The 18446-nt window shown below is 36.8% G+C and overlaps 1 protein-coding gene across 1 annotated transcript; it reads left to right on the forward strand.

Moving 5' to 3' along the window:
• Positions 1-65: 65 nt before the first annotated feature.
• LOC136419794 (dynein beta chain, ciliary-like) lies at positions 66-17853 on the forward strand. Its single transcript, XM_066406337.1, has 20 exons — positions 66-206; positions 659-1997; positions 2048-2347; positions 2398-2760; positions 3088-3455; positions 3578-3766; positions 3862-4071; positions 4155-4727; positions 5136-5168; positions 5366-6347; positions 6715-7102; positions 7275-7452; positions 7840-8004; positions 8064-14112; positions 14550-14902; positions 14987-15134; positions 16502-16716; positions 16779-17098; positions 17163-17402; positions 17605-17853. The coding sequence occupies exons 1-20, from the start codon at positions 204-206 to the stop codon at positions 17843-17845; spliced, it is 12657 nt and encodes a 4218-aa protein (XP_066262434.1). The 5' UTR covers positions 66-203; the 3' UTR covers positions 17846-17853.
• The last annotated feature ends 593 nt before the right edge of the window (positions 17854-18446 follow it).

Genomic DNA, 18446 nt, shown 5'->3' on the forward strand with positions numbered 1-18446 from the left:
TAGGTACTCTTTTTCAGAAAATGAGTGAATACTTACAACTAACAAATAGCACTTACGCAAAGGCATATAAGACCCTGTTTAAGGATATAGTTGCAGCTTTAGTGGAGACACGAGACATTTTGAAGTATTTAAAAGTCTTTATTCCCCATTTTTCAAAGTTTGATGAAAACGAGTTTTTGGAAACTGAACCTTTTATTAAACCAATGGTAAGATCCCTAAAGACATCCACATACGTGGTTTTCATATATATGTGTACAGTGAAAAAATTTTAACTTGGAGTAAATTCTGTATAATTAAATTTTATGGTCAAAATCGAAATCAAAGTAAGCTAGTTGAAATGAAGCCATTTTTCTTGAAGGTCACGATTTTTTTTTATAAAGGACACGCACCTAACACTTTACAATTGGAAATATTTTCGGGCGTAAAAGCTGTGATTTAATAAAATTGCTCTTTGAAGTTTTGATCTATAGCAGCGGTAAACATTCTGAAAGACGAGAGGTAACGAATGAGTAAACCTTCCATGCCTCTCGACGTCGAAACGCAAAGGAGCCATTTCATTAGTTCACGCATAATGCGCTCAGAAAATGTCTCCAATGGCATTTTAACCGACCATAAAAGCCTTTAACCAACATTTGTCTGAAATTCTCCAACATTTCAGGTTCATGTTGTTGGACTTATATGGGCGAATTCCCAATACTACGCCCGTACTGATCGTATCGTTATACTCTTTAAAATGATCGCTAATTTATTAATCGATTCAGCTGAAAGAGCTCTGGATTCAAACAGCATATTTCAAGGAGAACCCGACGACATGTACGAAAAAATTCAAGCTACTATTAAAATATTGAATTCATTCGAAGAAGCGTTTGAGTACGTTAAAACAAATTTAGATTCGTACTATTCTCCCTCGTATAGCACAGATGAAACTCCTATCAGAAAATCTTGGACCTTCCATAGACGAAATGTATTTCAACGGTTGTATGATTTTCTGGAACGGCTTGATCTTGTGAAATCCATTTTACAAACATTTATAGATTTTTCTCGCCTAGAGAAAGTTGAAATCGGTGGTATTAAGGGTCGCTATTTGTCGGCAAAATGCTTGGAAATTTTCGAAGAGTTTAACAAATATTACGGTTTATTTCAAAACATTCAGTATGGGGTTCTTGATACTGAGGACAATTCATTGGTGAAGGATTACGAAAACTTCGAGAAAGTATGCGCGGATTATGACAAAAGATTAGCTGCAATATTTATCCAGGCGTTTGATGACTGCCACAATTTGGAAACTATGTTCAAGTATTTAAACATAGCAGGGAACATGTTCTCCAGACCGTACATTAGTGAACTCGTAAAAGTTAAATACCCAGAAATAACCAAAATGTTTGATGAAGAGCTCGATACTGTGAAAGAACTCTACAACATATCACAAAAGGAAGGAGCGCCGATAGATAAAAATTACCCACCTTTGGCAGGAAGAATTCTCTGGATTCAACGTTTATACATTCGCGTTTCAAAGCCTGGAGAAGAATTTAAACTAATTCAAGATGAAATATTAACGGATGAAAATCCTGAATTTGTGTTCCGAAAACTAGGTGAAATGAAAGAAATACTAATCAATGACCAAAATCAGCTTTTGGAAGAATGGTTTACCAAACTTCCCGAACAAATCCACACAAGCATGAAGAAGTTTCAACTTCTACGGGACTGCGATGGATTACTGCAACTCAACTTTGATGAGGAGCTGCAAGCTATATTGCGAGAAATGAAATATCTCAAGAACATGAATATTGAGAATCTACCCCTTGAAGCAATGGCCCTGTTTGACAAAGCTGAGGAATTGCATCAGACTATTATCAAATTTAACCTGATTGTAGAGTGGTACAATTATTTAAGGAACAAGACTTCCAATGTAGAATTCAATTTAATACAACATGAGGTAGCAACTCTTGATAAACTATTTCTACAAGTAACAGATGTTCATACTTGGGATACCAATAGTAAGTATTTTTAACATCTTGACTTGGCAATAATGTTGTATATACTATAGATCCCGAATTAATAAGCTACATTCTTGAAACTGTGAAGGAATTAACAGATCGAGTGAAAAAATCACAGATAAACATAAGCAATCTTATAACTGGGATAAATTTATGGGCGCAACAGTTGTTGTTTGAGAGGAAAGATGGTAAAAAGGAGAATGTTTTGTATTTGGAAGATCGAACTGAAAGATTACAGAAAAGGCAAGATCAAGTTAGTGCTTCGTCAGCAGAATTGAGAAGAATTGTAAAAGAAAATTATGAGTTACTGTTTAACGAACCAATGGAATTTGAAGAACCACCGCCATCGGGTAAGTTTAGGAAGTATTGTTGCAATGCAACTAAACTCATTTGACTCAAGCCATTGAAGAGGAATCTGTCGAGACTAAAAATAGTAAAAAAGGAAAAGAAGAGGAGAAGAAAGAATCGAAGGAAAAAACTGAGGAAGAAATGACGAAAGAAGAAGGAGCTATTCGAAAGGACGAAAAAAAGAAAGCTGAAAAGTGGGCAATGTGGATACCTTACCTAAAGAGCCTTGATGTCAAAATAATGGAATTAATACTAAATGCTGTCATGATTAATCAAGTTGGTTTGCTAAACGAAATGTTAGACGCAACAGCCAGTGCTTTACTCGAACTTGTCATGGAGCTTCACGAACCAAACATAGTGTTCATTCCTTCCATAATTTTGGACGAACCAGTAAATTTTATGACCTTCATGAAAGGTAAGAATCAACGGTTCCTTCGGAAAAGTTTTAAATTCTAGTCGAATTTACTTTTTGTACTGCTAAGGTCCGATTGTATAAGTAAACCTTCGGTTATATTAAGCTTAAGCTTCAATTCCCTCCTATAAGAACAACTTTTTTGCCACAAATTAAGTTAATTTGACGGTCATAAATTTTTTATGGGAAAGCCAACGTGAGCTAAAGCTGAAGGTGAGTTTAGCTTATGCCACACTTATACAATCGAGCCTAAAGAACACATGGTCCTGTAAAAAATAATCAGAATATCTATTTGATTTTAGTCTTTAGATTATTCGTCGAATATTTCAGGTTTGTTGGAAGACGTATACTCAATGGCAAACTACATGAAACACGCAGATCCCGAAATATTTGAATCTTATTATGATGTTGTGAAGGAAGATAATGATTTATTACATCAGAAAAACGAAATTTTTTCGAAGGTTTTGATAGGAATAGAAACTGCTGAGACTTTTGAAAAGGAATTCGATGAATACTACATATTGTGGGAAGAGGATAGACAGGAGTTTTTGCGCCAGTTCCTGTTGTACGGTCGCATTTTAAGTGTTGACGAACTGTATAGAATGAATGAAGAAGGGGAAGATGCGATTAAACAGACACCACCTACAATTCAGCAATTCAAAGATCAAATTGATTATTACGAAGATTTGTATAAAAAGGTTTGTTCTTGAGTGGGGATATATACCAGTATCATGGTATATAGAATAGAAGGCTTTAATTGGGTGGATGGAGAGGATGTTATACATCTTTAGATTTTCAATAGTAATTTGGTTGGTTTAAGGTAGAGAAAATATCTCCTGAGAAGTTGTTGGCTCCCTGGTTAAGGGTGGACGTCCGCCCTCTCCGTCAAGCAATACTAAATGCTGTGTGCAAATGGGGAAATCTATTTAAGCAACATCTTTATAATAGAGTTGTAGACAGTTTGAATGACCTGGACAACTTTATTAAAGAGGCAGTTGCTGCCATGCAGGTAAATAGAAAATTTTCATCAGAAAATTTCTTGTTACCACCACTTTTGCTAAAGAGACACAATAAATATACATGATTATTTATGGGTACATTTAGGTCCCACTAACAGAAGATGATTATGATGGCTTGCTGAAAGTGATGGGTTACTTGTTTAAAGTAAAAGAGCGTCAACTTGAGACTGATAGGATGTTTGAGCCCTTAAAACAAATTATGGAATTACTTAAGGACAATTATAATGTCGAATTCCCTGAGGAAGTTTTTGTGCAGTTGCAAGAAATTCCCGATAGGTGGGCCCACTGCAAAAAGGTACTTCGTATTGCAGTATAAATTCATCCAATATACAATAATTTCCTCCTACAAGGATTAATCGGTTAAATACATTTTTTAAGGTAGCTGCAACCACCAAACAGGCCGTGGCACCCTTACAAGCTTTGCAAGTTAATGCCATTAAGCGTCACATTAACTTGTTTGAAATCCGACAGAATATGTATAGAGATCTATTCAAAAACCTGCGATTCTTCAATTGGGACTGCCCAAACGTATATTCGTTGTTAGATAAAACCAATTCTGAATGCTTCGAACTGGAGATAGAAAGGGATAAACTGCAAGAACAGGCCAATTTATTTGAGCTTACCTTACCCGAATTTAAAGCAATGAAGACGACCCGCAAGGAGCTAAAACAAGTTAAACAGCTCTGGGATTTCATAAATGTCGTCAGATCCTGCATTGACGAATGGAAGTTGACCCCGTGGAAAAAGATTGATGTTGATAATATGGAAATGGAATGTAAGAAGTATGGGAAAGAGATAAGACAAATGGATAAGGAAATTAAGGGTTGGGATACTTACATTCAGCTGGATGCCACGATAAAGAATATGTTGACATCGTTGAGGGCTGTGACGGAATTGCAAAATCCTGCTATTAGAGACAGGCATTGGATTCAGTTAATGCAGGCAACAAAGGTAATTAATGTTCTTGTATATGCACAGTGGGTACCAAAACTCTTATTTAACAGCAAAGAGTAATGCAACTGCCATTTGTTTAAATTGACGATGTTATCACAGATGTATAAATTAAATAGATTTTTATAAAGTTAAATTAATTTCATAGAAACTCTGCAGTCAAACATAAAGCAAATCATAAAACTAAATTAAAATAGGTACATAAGTATTAAAGTTATGCATTCAGTAGTAAATTTTTGTAATGAATTTACTCACTGAGATTTTATGAAGTCCAAATGAGTTGTCGAGTTTAATTGCGTAAAATGAAGTTGGTTTTTCAGTCTTTTTGAAATCCGGAAATTTTTTTAAAAGTAAATTGTAAAACAAAATTTTTTTAATAAAAATTTCTTTTTTTCTGTTTCACCGTAGGTGGGACACGTACTATCAACGTTGATATACACAGTGAGTACATCAACAATCACGAACACTTAAGACGGCTCAACAAACACTAATCATCTACATAAACATACCTCACCTGCAGAAGCAAAGAAAATTATCTAACATGATATCATACAACGCATATTCTCCAAGTGCAGACTCAAAAATGTGTATTTGCTGTAATAAAAATATTTTCTCTAAAAATTATCTCTTTTTAATAGGTTAAGTTTGTAATGAACGACGATACAACCTTAAGTGATCTACTCGCCTTGAACCTCCACGAATTTGAAGATGAAGTGAAAAATATTGTCGACAAGGCCGTGAAGGAAATGGCCATGGAAAAGGTGCTGAAAGAACTTAACGCCACTTGGAACGTAATGACATTTGGCGCCGAAGCTCATGAACGATCAAAATTGAGAATATTAACCATAAGCGAAGAGACAGTAGAGACCCTGGAAGAAAACCAAGTAGCCTTACAAAACATGATGACATCAAAATTCATAGATTTCTTTCTTGAAGAAGTTTCTGACTGGCAAAAGAAGTTGGGAAACGCTGATCAAGTAATACAAGTCTATTTTGAAGTGCAGAGGAAGTGGATGTATTTGGAAAGCATTTTCATTGGTTCTGAAGATATAAGAAATCAGCTGCCTGAGGATTCAAAACGATTTGACAAAATCGACAGAGATTTTAAGGAAGTATTGAGCGATATGCAGGGGACTCTAAACATTGTAGAAGCTACAAATACGCTCGGCCTCTATGAAAAGCTGGAATCAATTTTGCAAGATCTGACCCTATGTGAGAAAGCTCTCAACGATTACTTGGAAACCAAACGTCTAGTTTTTCCACGTTTCTATTTTGTTTCATCTGCAGATTTGCTAGACATTCTTTCTAATGGCAATCAACCAGATTTGATTGTGCGACATTTGACGAAATTGTTCGATTCCTTGGCGAAATTAGTATTCATCCAAGAAGGAGGAAAAAATTCAAAAAAGGCGCAAGCAATGATTTCCAAGGAAAATGAAGAACATGTGAAGTTTTCTTACGTATGTGATTGCAGTGGAAAGGTGGAAATGTGGTTGAACCGGGTCATTGACGTTATGAGGGATACACTTCATCAGTTATTTGGCGACGCGGTATTTACGTATGATGAAAAGCCACGAGAATCCTGGATATACGATTACCCTGCTCAGCCTGCTCTTTGTGGTATACTATTTATGTAATATGCATAATAGGATATATCTTTGTAAGTCAAGCTAATTTGTGCTATCCAGAACTACGGAGCATTAACGAAAATAAGTAAACCTTAGAAACTGCCCGTTGGTTGTCACTTCTAACGTAAAGTTGTGTGACAATTATGACCACTGCGACTATTTGCTGTTTATGTTGACAACTATTGTAAACGTATGCGTTAAATAAATTCTAGAACCCGTTTTTGGAAGGATATCGGAGTGATGAAGGCCGCGAATTTTTAAATTATAATTTCTGACGTCTTGACGCGATTGGTTACGGCAATTATAGAAAAAGCGATTTAAAAAGTTTTAAAATTGCTTACGAGACGACTATTTTTCAGGTACTCAAATCTGGTGGACCACTGAAGTGAATATGGCATTCGCAAGACTTGAAGAAGGCTACGAAAATGCACTTAAAGATTACCAAAGGAAACAAATAAATCAATTGATAGCGCTCATCAATCTATTGCTTGGCGATTTAACTGCCGGAGAAAGACAGAAAATAATGACAATCTGTACAATTGACGTGCATTCCCGTGACGTCGTTGCTAAAATGATTCTAATAAAAGTAGAAAATTCCCAGGCGTTCCAGTGGCAGAGTCAGATACGTCACAGATGGGATGAGAAAGAAAAAGATTGTTTTGTAAATATATGTGATGCCCAGTTTAGATATGCTTACGAGTATTTGGGAAATACTCCTCGGCTTGTGATTACCCCACTAACTGATAGGTCAGCATCGTTACGTACATATAATATATAATAAAATAAAATATAATAAAAAAATATATAAGAAATAACTAACAAGTAATAAGGTCATAAAAGACTCAGAAATTTAAAAAAAACCATATTTTTGTGCTTCGTTAAACGTTATTCTTACCAAATTATTTAATCCCTTGTGTAGGTGCTACATAACTCTTACACAAAGTCTACATTTGATAATGGGGGGAGCTCCAGCCGGACCTGCAGGAACGGGAAAAACAGAAACAACAAAAGACCTGGGAAAATCTTTAGGAATGATGGTCTATGTGTTCAACTGTTCGGAGCAGATGGACTACAAATCTATAGGAAATATTTATAAGGTTTGATCATAGTATAAAATAGTAACAGTACATCAACTATTAGCACTCACCTATACTGTTTTTCTCGACGATCACTTGGGGGAAATATTTCAAATTTAGTAAGTTCAAAAAACCTTAATAAACCTGAGATTCATGATGAGTGCCAACAAGCACAAAACGCGCAATGATATACATTCGCTATTTATATTATGAAATATTTCACAAATCCATTGTAATTTAGGAGATAGTATAAAATTAAATAATATACATACAATACACGTCGATTAGGTGACGTTACAATTCTTGTGTTCTTTTTGACTTTACCTCGTCCGTAAAAAACTCGTACGGTAACAAGTCACCTACTAGACTTGTGATGTAAATATCTATTGTTTTTCTTTTCTATTCTAGGGATTAGCTCAAACCGGTTGTTGGGGATGTTTCGACGAATTCAACCGAATATCTGTAGAAGTCCTCTCAGTAGTTGCTGTGCAAGTTAAGTTAATTCAAGACGCTATCAAAGATAACAAGAAAAGATTTTTTTTTCTTGGCCAAGATATCGGATTAATTCCTACGGTACTGTTTTTGAATTAAGTGTACCGTATTAAAAGGGATTTATTTTACGTTCATTTTAGGTGGGACTTTTTATAACAATGAATCCAGGTTATGCCGGCCGAACCGAATTACCTGAAAACCTGAAAGCCCTCTTTCGGCCTTGTGCTATGGTAGTACCGGATTTTGCCCTAATTTGCGAAATTATGTTGGTAGCTGAAGGCTTCCAAGAAGCCAGACTCTTGGCAAGAAAATTCATAACCCTCTACACATTGTGCAGAGAGCTTCTCAGTAAACAAGACCATTACGATTGGGGCCTAAGGGCTATAAAATCGGTCTTAGTGGTAGCTGGTTCATTGAAAAGAGGTGACAAACAACGCCCCGAAGATCAAGTGCTTATGAGAGCCCTACGAGATTTCAACATTCCGAAAATTGTGACTGACGATATGCCTGTTTTTATGGGACTCATCGGAGATTTGTTTCCAGCCTTAGACGTTCCCAGAAAGCGCAATCTTGACTTTGAAAAAATGATTAAGAAAACTGCCGTTGAAATGAAGCTTCAACCTGAAGAAGGGTTCATTCTAAAAGTTGTACAATTGGAAGAGCTTTTCGCCGTGAGGCACTCAGTGTTTATAATCGGTTTTGCCGGAACAGGAAAGTCAATGGTTTGGAAATGTCTTAATCGCACTTATGCCAACCAAAAGCTTAAACCTCTGTACAATGATCTGAATCCTAAAGCAGTAACTAATGACGAATTATTCGGTGTTATAAACCCATCCACAAGAGAATGGAAGGATGGCTTGTTTTCGGTTATTATGAGAGATCAGGCGAACTTAAGCGGGGACGGTCCGAAGTGGATTGTTCTGGACGGAGATATAGATCCCATGTGGATCGAGTCCCTGAACACTTTAATGGACGACAATAAAGTGCTTACATTGGCCAGTAATGAGCGCATTGCACTGACTCGCTGTATGAGGCTCTTATTTGAAATTGCTAATTTGCGAACAGCAACACCTGCAACTGTATCCAGAGCCGGCATTTTATATATTAATCCAGCTGATCTTGGCTGGAATCCTTTCATTGCATCGTGGATTGATACACGCACTATCCAAAGTGAGAAAGCCAATTTGATGATTTTGTTCGACAAGTATGTTCCTCCTTGTTTGGAAGCTGTTCGCAGAAAAGTCAAGAAGATAACGCCTATATCCGATATTGCCCACTTGACCATGCTGGTCAACCTGCTCGATTGCTTTTTAACCCCACGGAATGTCCCACCTGATTGCCCCAAAGAGTGGTATGAGATATACTTCGTATTTTCCGTGGTCTGGTCATTTGGCTCCGCTTTGTTTCAAGACCAAATCATTGACTGGCGCAACGAATTCAGCAAATGGTTCACCAATGAATTTAAAACCGTGAAATTTCCTGTTGGAGGTAATGTCTTTCAATATTATATTGAGGAGGAAAGCAAAAGATTTGTTCCATGGAACAAACTAGTTCCCGATTTTGAATTGGACATGGATATTCCTCTGCAAGCTAATCTTGTGAGCACTACTGAGACCAGTAGAATTCGATTTTTCTTGGATTTGCTAATGAGCAAAAAGGTGCCTGTTATGTTAGTCGGGCCAGCGGGTAGTGGCAAGTCTGTAATAATACGAGAGAAACTTAATTCCTTAACAGATGCATATGCAGTAACAAATGTTCCATTTAACTTCTATACTACCTCTGAAATGCTTCAGAAAATTCTGGAAAAGCCGCTTGAAAAGAAGGCTGGAAAGGTCTACGGACCGTCTGGAAACAAAACCATGATCTACTTTATTGACGACATGAACATGCCTGAAGTAGACAGGTATTTCACGGTGCAGCCTCATACACTTTTAAAGCAATATATGGATTATCAACATTGGTATGATCGCCAAAAATTATCATTAAAGGAAATTCACAACGTTCAATTCGTCTCGGCAATGAACCCTACTGCTGGTTCATTCACCATCGATCCTCGGCTTCAAAGACATTTTTGCGTCTTTGCTGTAAGTTTTCCTTCGGAGGAGAATTGCCTCCATATTTACAATTCAATTCTATCACAGCATTTATCAAATACACAAAATAAGTTCAGCACGGCAGTTCAGAAGCTCTGCTCTCTCGTGGTTCAAGCAGCCTACTCTCTTCACATCAAAATCGGTCAAACGTTTTTGCCTACAGCCATAAAATTTCACTACATTTTTACACTTCGTGACTTGTCAAATGTGTTCCAGGGAATGCTATTTGCCCATGGAGCAGCAATTCCTAATCAATCAACGTTTATTAGACTCTGGATGCACGAAGCAAACAGAGTATATGGGGACAAATTAGTTGAGCGGCGGGATATGGACACCTTTAACAAACTTATAATTGAAACTGTGAAAAAAGGTTTCGAAGAACTTGATGAGAATGCTGTGTTTGAGAAGCCTCTGATATTTTGTCACTTTGCTGAAGGAATCGGTGATCCAAAATACTTTCCAATAACCGATTTCGACCGTCTAAGTCGTCTTCTTCACGAAGCCCTCAGCGGGTATAACGAATTGGTCGCCGCCATGAATTTGGTCTTGTTTGAGGACGCGATGTTTCACATCTGCAGAATAAATAGAATTCTAGAAGCTCCCAGAGGAAACGCTTTGCTGGTAGGTGTAGGTGGTTTTGGAAAGCAATCCCTCACTCGACTAGCTGCTTTCATATCTTCATTTGAAGTGTTCCAAATTCAGCTCAAGAAAGGTTACGCCATGGGTGACATGAAAACAGACATCGCAGGTCTTTATATAAAAGCCGGTCTTAAAAGCGTCGGCATGGTGTTCCTAATGACGGATGCCCAAGTGCCAGACGAGTCTTATCTAGTGTTAATCAACGACGTTCTAGCCTCAGGTGAAATCAGCGAACTTTTATCAGATGAGGATGTTGAAAATGTGATAAGTGCCATGAGGGGTGAAGTTAAGGGAATGGGTCTTCAAGATACAAGAGAGAATTGCTGGAAATTCTTTATAGACCGCGTCCGAAGGCTTTTGAAAATTGTTCTTTGCTTTTCGCCAGTGGGCTCCACATTGAGAGTGAGGGCTCGAAAGTTTCCAGCTCTGGTTAATTGTTCTTCAATAGATTGGTTCCATGACTGGCCCATTGAAGCTCTGCAGTCAGTATCCAGAAAATTTCTTGCTCAAATTGAAGTTCTCCCAGAAAATCTGGTTAACTCAGTATCGTTATTTATGTCTCACGCCCATGGCGTTGTGAACACATTTTCAGATATTTATTTTTTAAATGAGAAACGCTACAATTACACAACTCCAAAGTCATTTCTGGAACAAATTGATTTGTACCGGAAACTCTTAACTGAAAAAACAGCCGATATTCATAATCAGATAACTAGGCTACAGAATGGGTTAACTAAATTAGCATCAACGTCAGAAGAAGTAGATGGATTAAAAGACGTACTGGCTGTACAGGAAGTAGAGCTAAACGTGAAAAACGAGGCTGCTACTGCTTTAATTGAGGTGCTTTCGGTTGAAAATGAAAAAGTTGCAAAAGAGCAAGCGACTGCTAGTGAAGAAGAAGCAAAGGTGCGTGTTATTGAAGAGGACGTGTCAGTCAAAGCAAAAGTTTGCGCAGAGGATTTGGCGAAAGCTGAACCTGCCCTAGTTGCAGCCCAGCAAGCTTTAAATACGCTAAACAAGAACAATCTAACAGAACTCAAGTCCTTTGGTAGCCCTCCAGAAGCTGTGGTGAGCGTATGTGCAGCTGTTCTCGTATTATTTTCCAAAAAGGGCAAAATTCCGAAAGACCGCAGCTGGAAGGAGTGCAAGACAATGATGAATAAAGTAGATCAATTTTTGTATGACTTAATAAATTACGATAAAGAAAATATACAGCCAGAGATAGTAAAAGCAACTATGGAATATCTGAAAGATCCAGAATTCAGTCCCGAGAAAATTATAAGCAAGTCTGCCGCAGCAGCTGGGTTATGCGCCTGGGTAACAAATATACTTAAGTTTTATGAAGTTTTTGTGGTTGTGGAGCCTAAAAGAAAGGCATTGGCTCAAGCGAATAAAGAGCTTTCTGATGCTAGGAGCAGGTTGTCTGATTTAAAACTGAAACTAGAGCAGTTAGAAAAACAATTAGGAGTTTTGAGGGCTGAGTTTGAGGAGGCAACGAATGCAAAATTAAAATGTCAGGCAGAGGCAGATACTACCACCCAAATGATCGGCCTAGCGAATAGACTCATTAATGGCTTGGCCTCAGAAAATATCAGATGGAGACAACTAATTAAAGACTACAACGCTTCTATTATTACTGTTCCTGGAGACATATTGCTCGTGACAGCGTTTCTGTCCTACTTAGGATGCTTCACGAAAAAATACAGGACAGATATATTGGAGAAACATTGGCGGCCTTTTTTCCAAAAATTGGAAGTTCCCATTCCCATGACTCCAGACTTAGATCCCATGAGCCTACTTACAGATGACGCCAAAATAGCTCAATGGAACAATGAAGGACTTCCAACAGACAGAATGTCTGCAGAAAATGCCAGTATTCTCACTAATTCAACCCGGTGGCCTTTGATGATTGACCCACAGCTTCAGGGGGTCAAATGGATCAAAACTAAATATGGTGATACCCTAAAGGTAGTAAGAACTACTCAGAGAACTTACCTTGACGTGATTGAAGAATGCATCTCCCATGGCACTATCGTACTGATAGAGAACATTGGTGAACATTTAGATGCTGTTCTAGACCCCGTTCTAGGGCGAGTTCTAGTTAAAAAGGGAACAGCTATAAAAATTGGCGATAAGGAAATAGACTTTCATCCAAATTTCCGACTAATTTTGCATACTAAATTAGCCAATCCTCATTATAAGCCAGAAATTCAAGCACAAACGACTCTAATTAATTTTACAGTCACTCGCGATGGTCTAGAAGAGCAGCTTTTGGCCGAAGTTGTTAAATGCGAGCGCCCGGATCTGGAAGAATTGAAGTCTTCGTTAACTAAGCAGCAAAATGACTTCAAAATCACCCTTAAAACTTGCGAAGACAATTTGCTTTATCGGTTATCTTCAGCCAAGGGAAATATCTTGGGTGATGTTGAATTAGTGCTGAATTTAGAGACCACCAAGAAGACCGCGAACGAAATTGCGATAAAAGTTGAAGAGGCCAAAGTAACTTCTGTTAAAATAGATGAGGCCAGAGAACAGTATCGTCCATGCGCTGCCAGAGCTTCTCTCTTGTATTTCATTCTAAACGATTTGTTCCGAATAAACATGATCTATCAATTCTCCCTGAAAGCTTTCAGCGTGGTATTCAGGGATTCCCTTAAGCGAGCGGAACCAGCAGAAAAACTAAAAGATAGAGTAGTCAGTTTGCTTGATAGCATCTCTTTTTCCGTTTTTATGTACACATCCAGAGGCCTCTTCGAATGCGACAAACTAATTTTCATGGCACAAATGACGTTCCAAATACATATTCAACTAGGTGAAATCAATCCTGAAGAACTAAATTTCCTACTCAGGTTTCCAATCATCGCTAACTTGAATTCACCGGTTGATTTCTTAAATAACATTTCCTGGGGTGGCATAAAGGCTTTGTCACTAATGGATGAGTTTAAAGGCCTTGACAAGGACTTGGAAGGATCAGCAAAGAGATGGAGAAAGTTCGTCGAAAGCGAATGCCCTGAGAAAGAAAAGTTTCCAGGAGAATGGAAAAACAAGACAACTTTACAAAGACTTTGCATCATGCGCTGCTTGAGGCCCGACAGAATGACTTACGCCGTTGGACTTTTCATCGAAGAAAAATTAGGGACAAAATATGTAACTGCAAGAACTGTGACCTTCGAAAAATCTTATGAAGAGACCAGTTCACAAACTCCAGTATTTTTCATACTATCTCCGGGAGTTGACCCTCTCAAAGAGGTGGAAATGATGGGGAAAAAATTGGGCTTTACATTCGACGCCGGAAATTTCCATAGCGTTTCATTGGGTCAAGGTCAAGAAATTGTAGCTGAAAATGCAATGGATCTTGCCGCTGATAAAGGACAGTGGGTGATCCTCCAGAATATTCATTTAGTAGTGAAGTGGCTGGCAACACTGGAGAAGAAGATGGAACAATGTTCAGAAAGAGGTAAATGATCAAAAAAGCGATACGCAGATCATAATTAATAATTGAAGAATATCTCAAAATATTCTGTAGTGGTGTTCTGCAGTTTTTTGTACTGCGATTACCTTTACTGATGTTGATGTGTGCTTCACTTTGCTGCACTCGTGGGAGCTTTTTTCTGATCCATTTTAAAATTACTATGTATCTAAGATATGCAAATATAACTTTTAGTCGTAACTTGATTGGGAAATGTGTTAAGGTCTTGGACCTCCCAAAACCGAAACTCGACACTTTTGTTTATATTAGTCGTAATGGAAATCCTACTGCTTCCTACATTGAAGATATAAATTGCGACCCTATTGTATCGCATGTTCCCTTTCCAATGAAAACATAAACAACATGAACGTCGCTTGTTTGTTCATTAGGAGAAGTAACAATATATTTATTGTAATTTTATTTAGGTCACGCGAACTACAGGTTATACCTAAGTGCCGAACCATCATCCGATCCTCATTCCTGTGTTATCCCGCAGGGGATATTAGAGTCTTCCATTAAAATCACAAACGAGCCACCGACAGGCATGTTTGCTAATTTGCACAAGGCACTGGACAATTTTAATCAGGAAACTCTGGAAATGTGCTCCAAGGAAGCTGAATTTAAAGCAATTCTATTCTCTCTTTGCTATTTTCATGCAGTTGTGGCTGAACGACGGAAATTTGGTCCCCAAGGATGGAACAGAAATTATCCGTTTAATGTTGGCGATTTGACGATCAGCGTTAGCGTTCTCTACAATTATTTGGAAAGCAATAACAAGGTAATTTCTATTTTTCTCCAAAACTTTCTGTGTGTCAATTAATAGGAAATTATGTGCCATAGTTTCTAATGCGATTCTTGCTAGGTTCCTTGGGAAGATCTACGGTACCTTTTTGGAGAGATAATGTATGGGGGGCATATCACCGACGACTGGGATAGGAGATTGTGCAGAAGTTATTTATTGAATTATATGCAACAAGAGTTGATAGAAGGAGAGTTACTCCTTGCCCCAGGTAAGACATGCCGAAAACCAGTTCTCTAGCTTATACAGGGTGTCCTGGTTTGTTTCGGATAAATTGATATGGGAGATAAATTTCATTATTTTAAATAAAAAAGTTCATATGAACATGGGTCCGCTCTCGATAGTTAGCGGAGTTACAGGGAGTTAAAATTTAAGAAAAAAATAGGTTTTTATTTTATTGTGCCGGACCTAGTACAGATAGACCCTTCAAATTTTATGTACATATTAAGTAATAAGTGCTGCTTAAAACGAGTGTAAATTTCTTCCAATTACTATACAGGGTATTGCATTTTCCGAGGTCTTGATGCATAAAATCCTTTAAAAAAATTTGCTAATACGCCACTGATGAATTTTTATATATTTTTTAACTTCTCCCATCTATTACCTAAATTTTGACCTTCTGCGTTTTTGGTCGAATTCTGTTCCATTTCCTCATAAAATAATTAATTTATAAATTCAGTCAAATCTACAGACGTCAAGAAATTCATACTATTTTGACATTTCATATTAGTTTAACTATCAAAATAATGTTTCTTCACCACAAATGTTTAAATATAATATTTAACATAATTGAATACAAATTTATTATTTTTTCTATATCTTTGTAATTGCTTTTTCATAAAAAAAGAATAATACAGAGAATTTAAATTTTAAAGAATAAAGTTAAAAGGAATCAAATGTTTTCAAAGGTAATGTGAAAAAACATTATTTTGATAGTTAAATTAATATGAAATGTCAAAATAGTATGAGCTTCTTGACGTTAGTAGATTTAACTGAATTTATAAATTAATTATTTTATGAGAAAATGGAACAGAATTCGATCAAAAACTAAGAGAGTCAAAACTTAGGTAATAGATTGGAGAAGTTAAAAAATATATAAAAATATATAAAAATTCATCAGTGGAGTACGAGCACATTTTTTTAAAGGATTTTATGCACCAAGACCTCGGAAAATACAATACCCTGTATAGTAACTGGAGGAAATTTACTCTCGTTTTAAGCAGCACCTATTATGCATTATGCATATAAAATTTGAAGGGTCTATATATGATAGGTTCAGCACAATAAAATAAAAACTTATTTTTTTCTTAAATTTTAACACCTTGTAATTTCGCTACCGATCGAGATTGGACCCATGTTCATATGAAGTTTTTTGCTTAAAATAATGAGTTTTATCTCCCATATCAATTTGTCCGAAACAAACTGAGACATCCTGTGTGTCTTCGTTAGCTCGTTATCTATGTAGATATACCGTAACCAACTGATAAAAAATTTAAATTCGTCAGTTCTGTTAATACGATAATAACGATAATGAATGAGTTTATAGCCGTAAAACTGCATCATAAAGAGCCCTTGCAGGATTTCCTGCACCACCTAATACTGACTATGTCGGATATCACCGATATATTGACGACAGACTTCCAACAGAAAGTCCCTACTTGTACGGTTTACACCCAAACGCAGAAATAGGTTTTCTGGCAAGTACTTCTGAAAATATGTTTCGAACAATTTTTGAGATGCAACCCCGGGATTCAAGTGCCACTGCAGGCGCAGGAATGTCCAAAGAAGAGAAAGTATAATTAAAGCATGAAGTTTTATCATCATTCAGATTAAACGTTGTTTCACGTCCGTTTAGGTAAGGAGTACCTTGGAAGAAATTTATGATAAGCTGCCCGAAGAATTTTCCGTTCAAGAAATGATGACAAAAGTTGAAGAGAGAACCCCATATATTATTGTGGCATTTCAAGAATGCGAAAGGATGAATAATCTCACGAGAAATATGAGGCGTTCACTAAAAGAACTCGATCTAGGTTTAAAGGGAGAGTTGACCATTACCTCCGATATGGAAATGCTGCAAGAATCGCTCTTCATGGATGCAGTTCCGGATTCTTGGTCCGTAAAGGCCTATCCCAGTCTATTACCACTTGGGCAATGGGTTGGTGATCTTACTCTTAGGTACGGACCATTTCTTTTATATTAACGTGTCTTTTACTGAATATAGACGGTTTTTTATGTTAAGGATAAAAGAATTAGAAGGTTGGACAACCGATTTTTCCATGCCAGCTACGGTATGGCTAGGAGGGTTCTTTAATCCTCAGTCATTCCTTACTGCAATCATGCAACAAACAGCCAGGAAGAATGAGTGGCCATTGGATAAAATGTGTCTGATGACGGATGTAACAAAGAAGCAAAAAGAGGATTTTAATTCTGCCCCTAGGGAGGGTTCGTATATCCATGGATTATTCATGGAAGGAGCAAGGTGCGAAGAATCAACTAAGATATTTGATTTTGCATTTCTGTAGATCAACAAATCCTCCAGATAAAAACTAAAAATTGTAGGTTCTTACATATATGGAGTTTTTTCTAATAAATTCTTAGTTAGGTTACATGTTCAGTTGGAGCCTGATAAATGTTCTAATACTAAAATCATTTTTACTTTTAATTACCTGTTTTCATTTCAGATGGGATACCCAATTGAATAGCATTGCGGATTCCAAACTAAAAGAGCTCTTCCCAGTGGTGCCCGTAATTTTCATAAAAGCCATTACACAAGATAAGCAGGATTTGCGAAATATGTATGATTGTCCCGTTTACAAAACAAGAATGCGAGGTCCAACATTTGTATGGACATTTAATCTGAAAACTAAAGACAAAGCACTGAAGTGGACACTGGCTGGAGTCGCTATATTATTACAAGTTTAAAATTTTAATTAAAATTAATGTTTTTAGATTACGTATTTGTCCAAGTTACACAATATATTATTGTTAAGTTATTGTTGAGGAGAAACTGAGATGAATCAAGGCAAGTCAGTGGGCGATGAAAAATACGATGAAAATACGTGAAGGTAATGGATACTTGCATTCACGCCTGGGGAGTAATCCTATACTAATGAGACAAATGCATTTAAGCGTTTGTTATCTGATCTAGCTTTAGAACGGTGCTAACAACCTCACAGTTATTTTTCACAACAGCTGGTTTACATACATTTTTCGATTTTTAATACTAAAATGGAATATTTAAAACAAAATTTTTTTTTTTTCAAATAAAAAAATCATTAAAAAAAGTCATTGAAAAATGAGTTTGCATGAAAACTTACAATCCAATATTTTTATTGCAATAAATTATAATTTTTACGTTTCATTTCCAAGCTCAAATTGGATTCCGTTTCTGTGTTTTCACTTGCAATAACGATATAATACATTTGATTATATGGCTCAGCGCCTATTATTCAACGCCCTCTACATGTAATATATGTAAAGAAGAAATAATATCGACCGAATTTTGAAACGAATTAACAAGGGG

The sequence above is a fragment of the Euwallacea similis genome, chromosome 3, assembly GCF_039881205.1.
Source record: "Euwallacea similis isolate ESF13 chromosome 3, ESF131.1, whole genome shotgun sequence".
Taxonomy (NCBI): Eukaryota; Metazoa; Arthropoda; class Insecta; order Coleoptera; family Curculionidae; genus Euwallacea; species Euwallacea similis.

Excerpts from the sequence above, each read along its gene's own strand:
- LOC136419794 (XM_066406337.1), top strand. Across the intron at positions 2,761-3,087 it reads TTTTATGACCTTCATGAAAG|GTTTGTTGGAAGACGTATAC; the intron begins GTAAGAATCAAC and ends CGAATATTTCAG. Across the intron at positions 7,453-7,839 it reads CTATAGGAAATATTTATAAG|GGATTAGCTCAAACCGGTTG; the intron begins GTTTGATCATAG and ends TTTCTATTCTAG.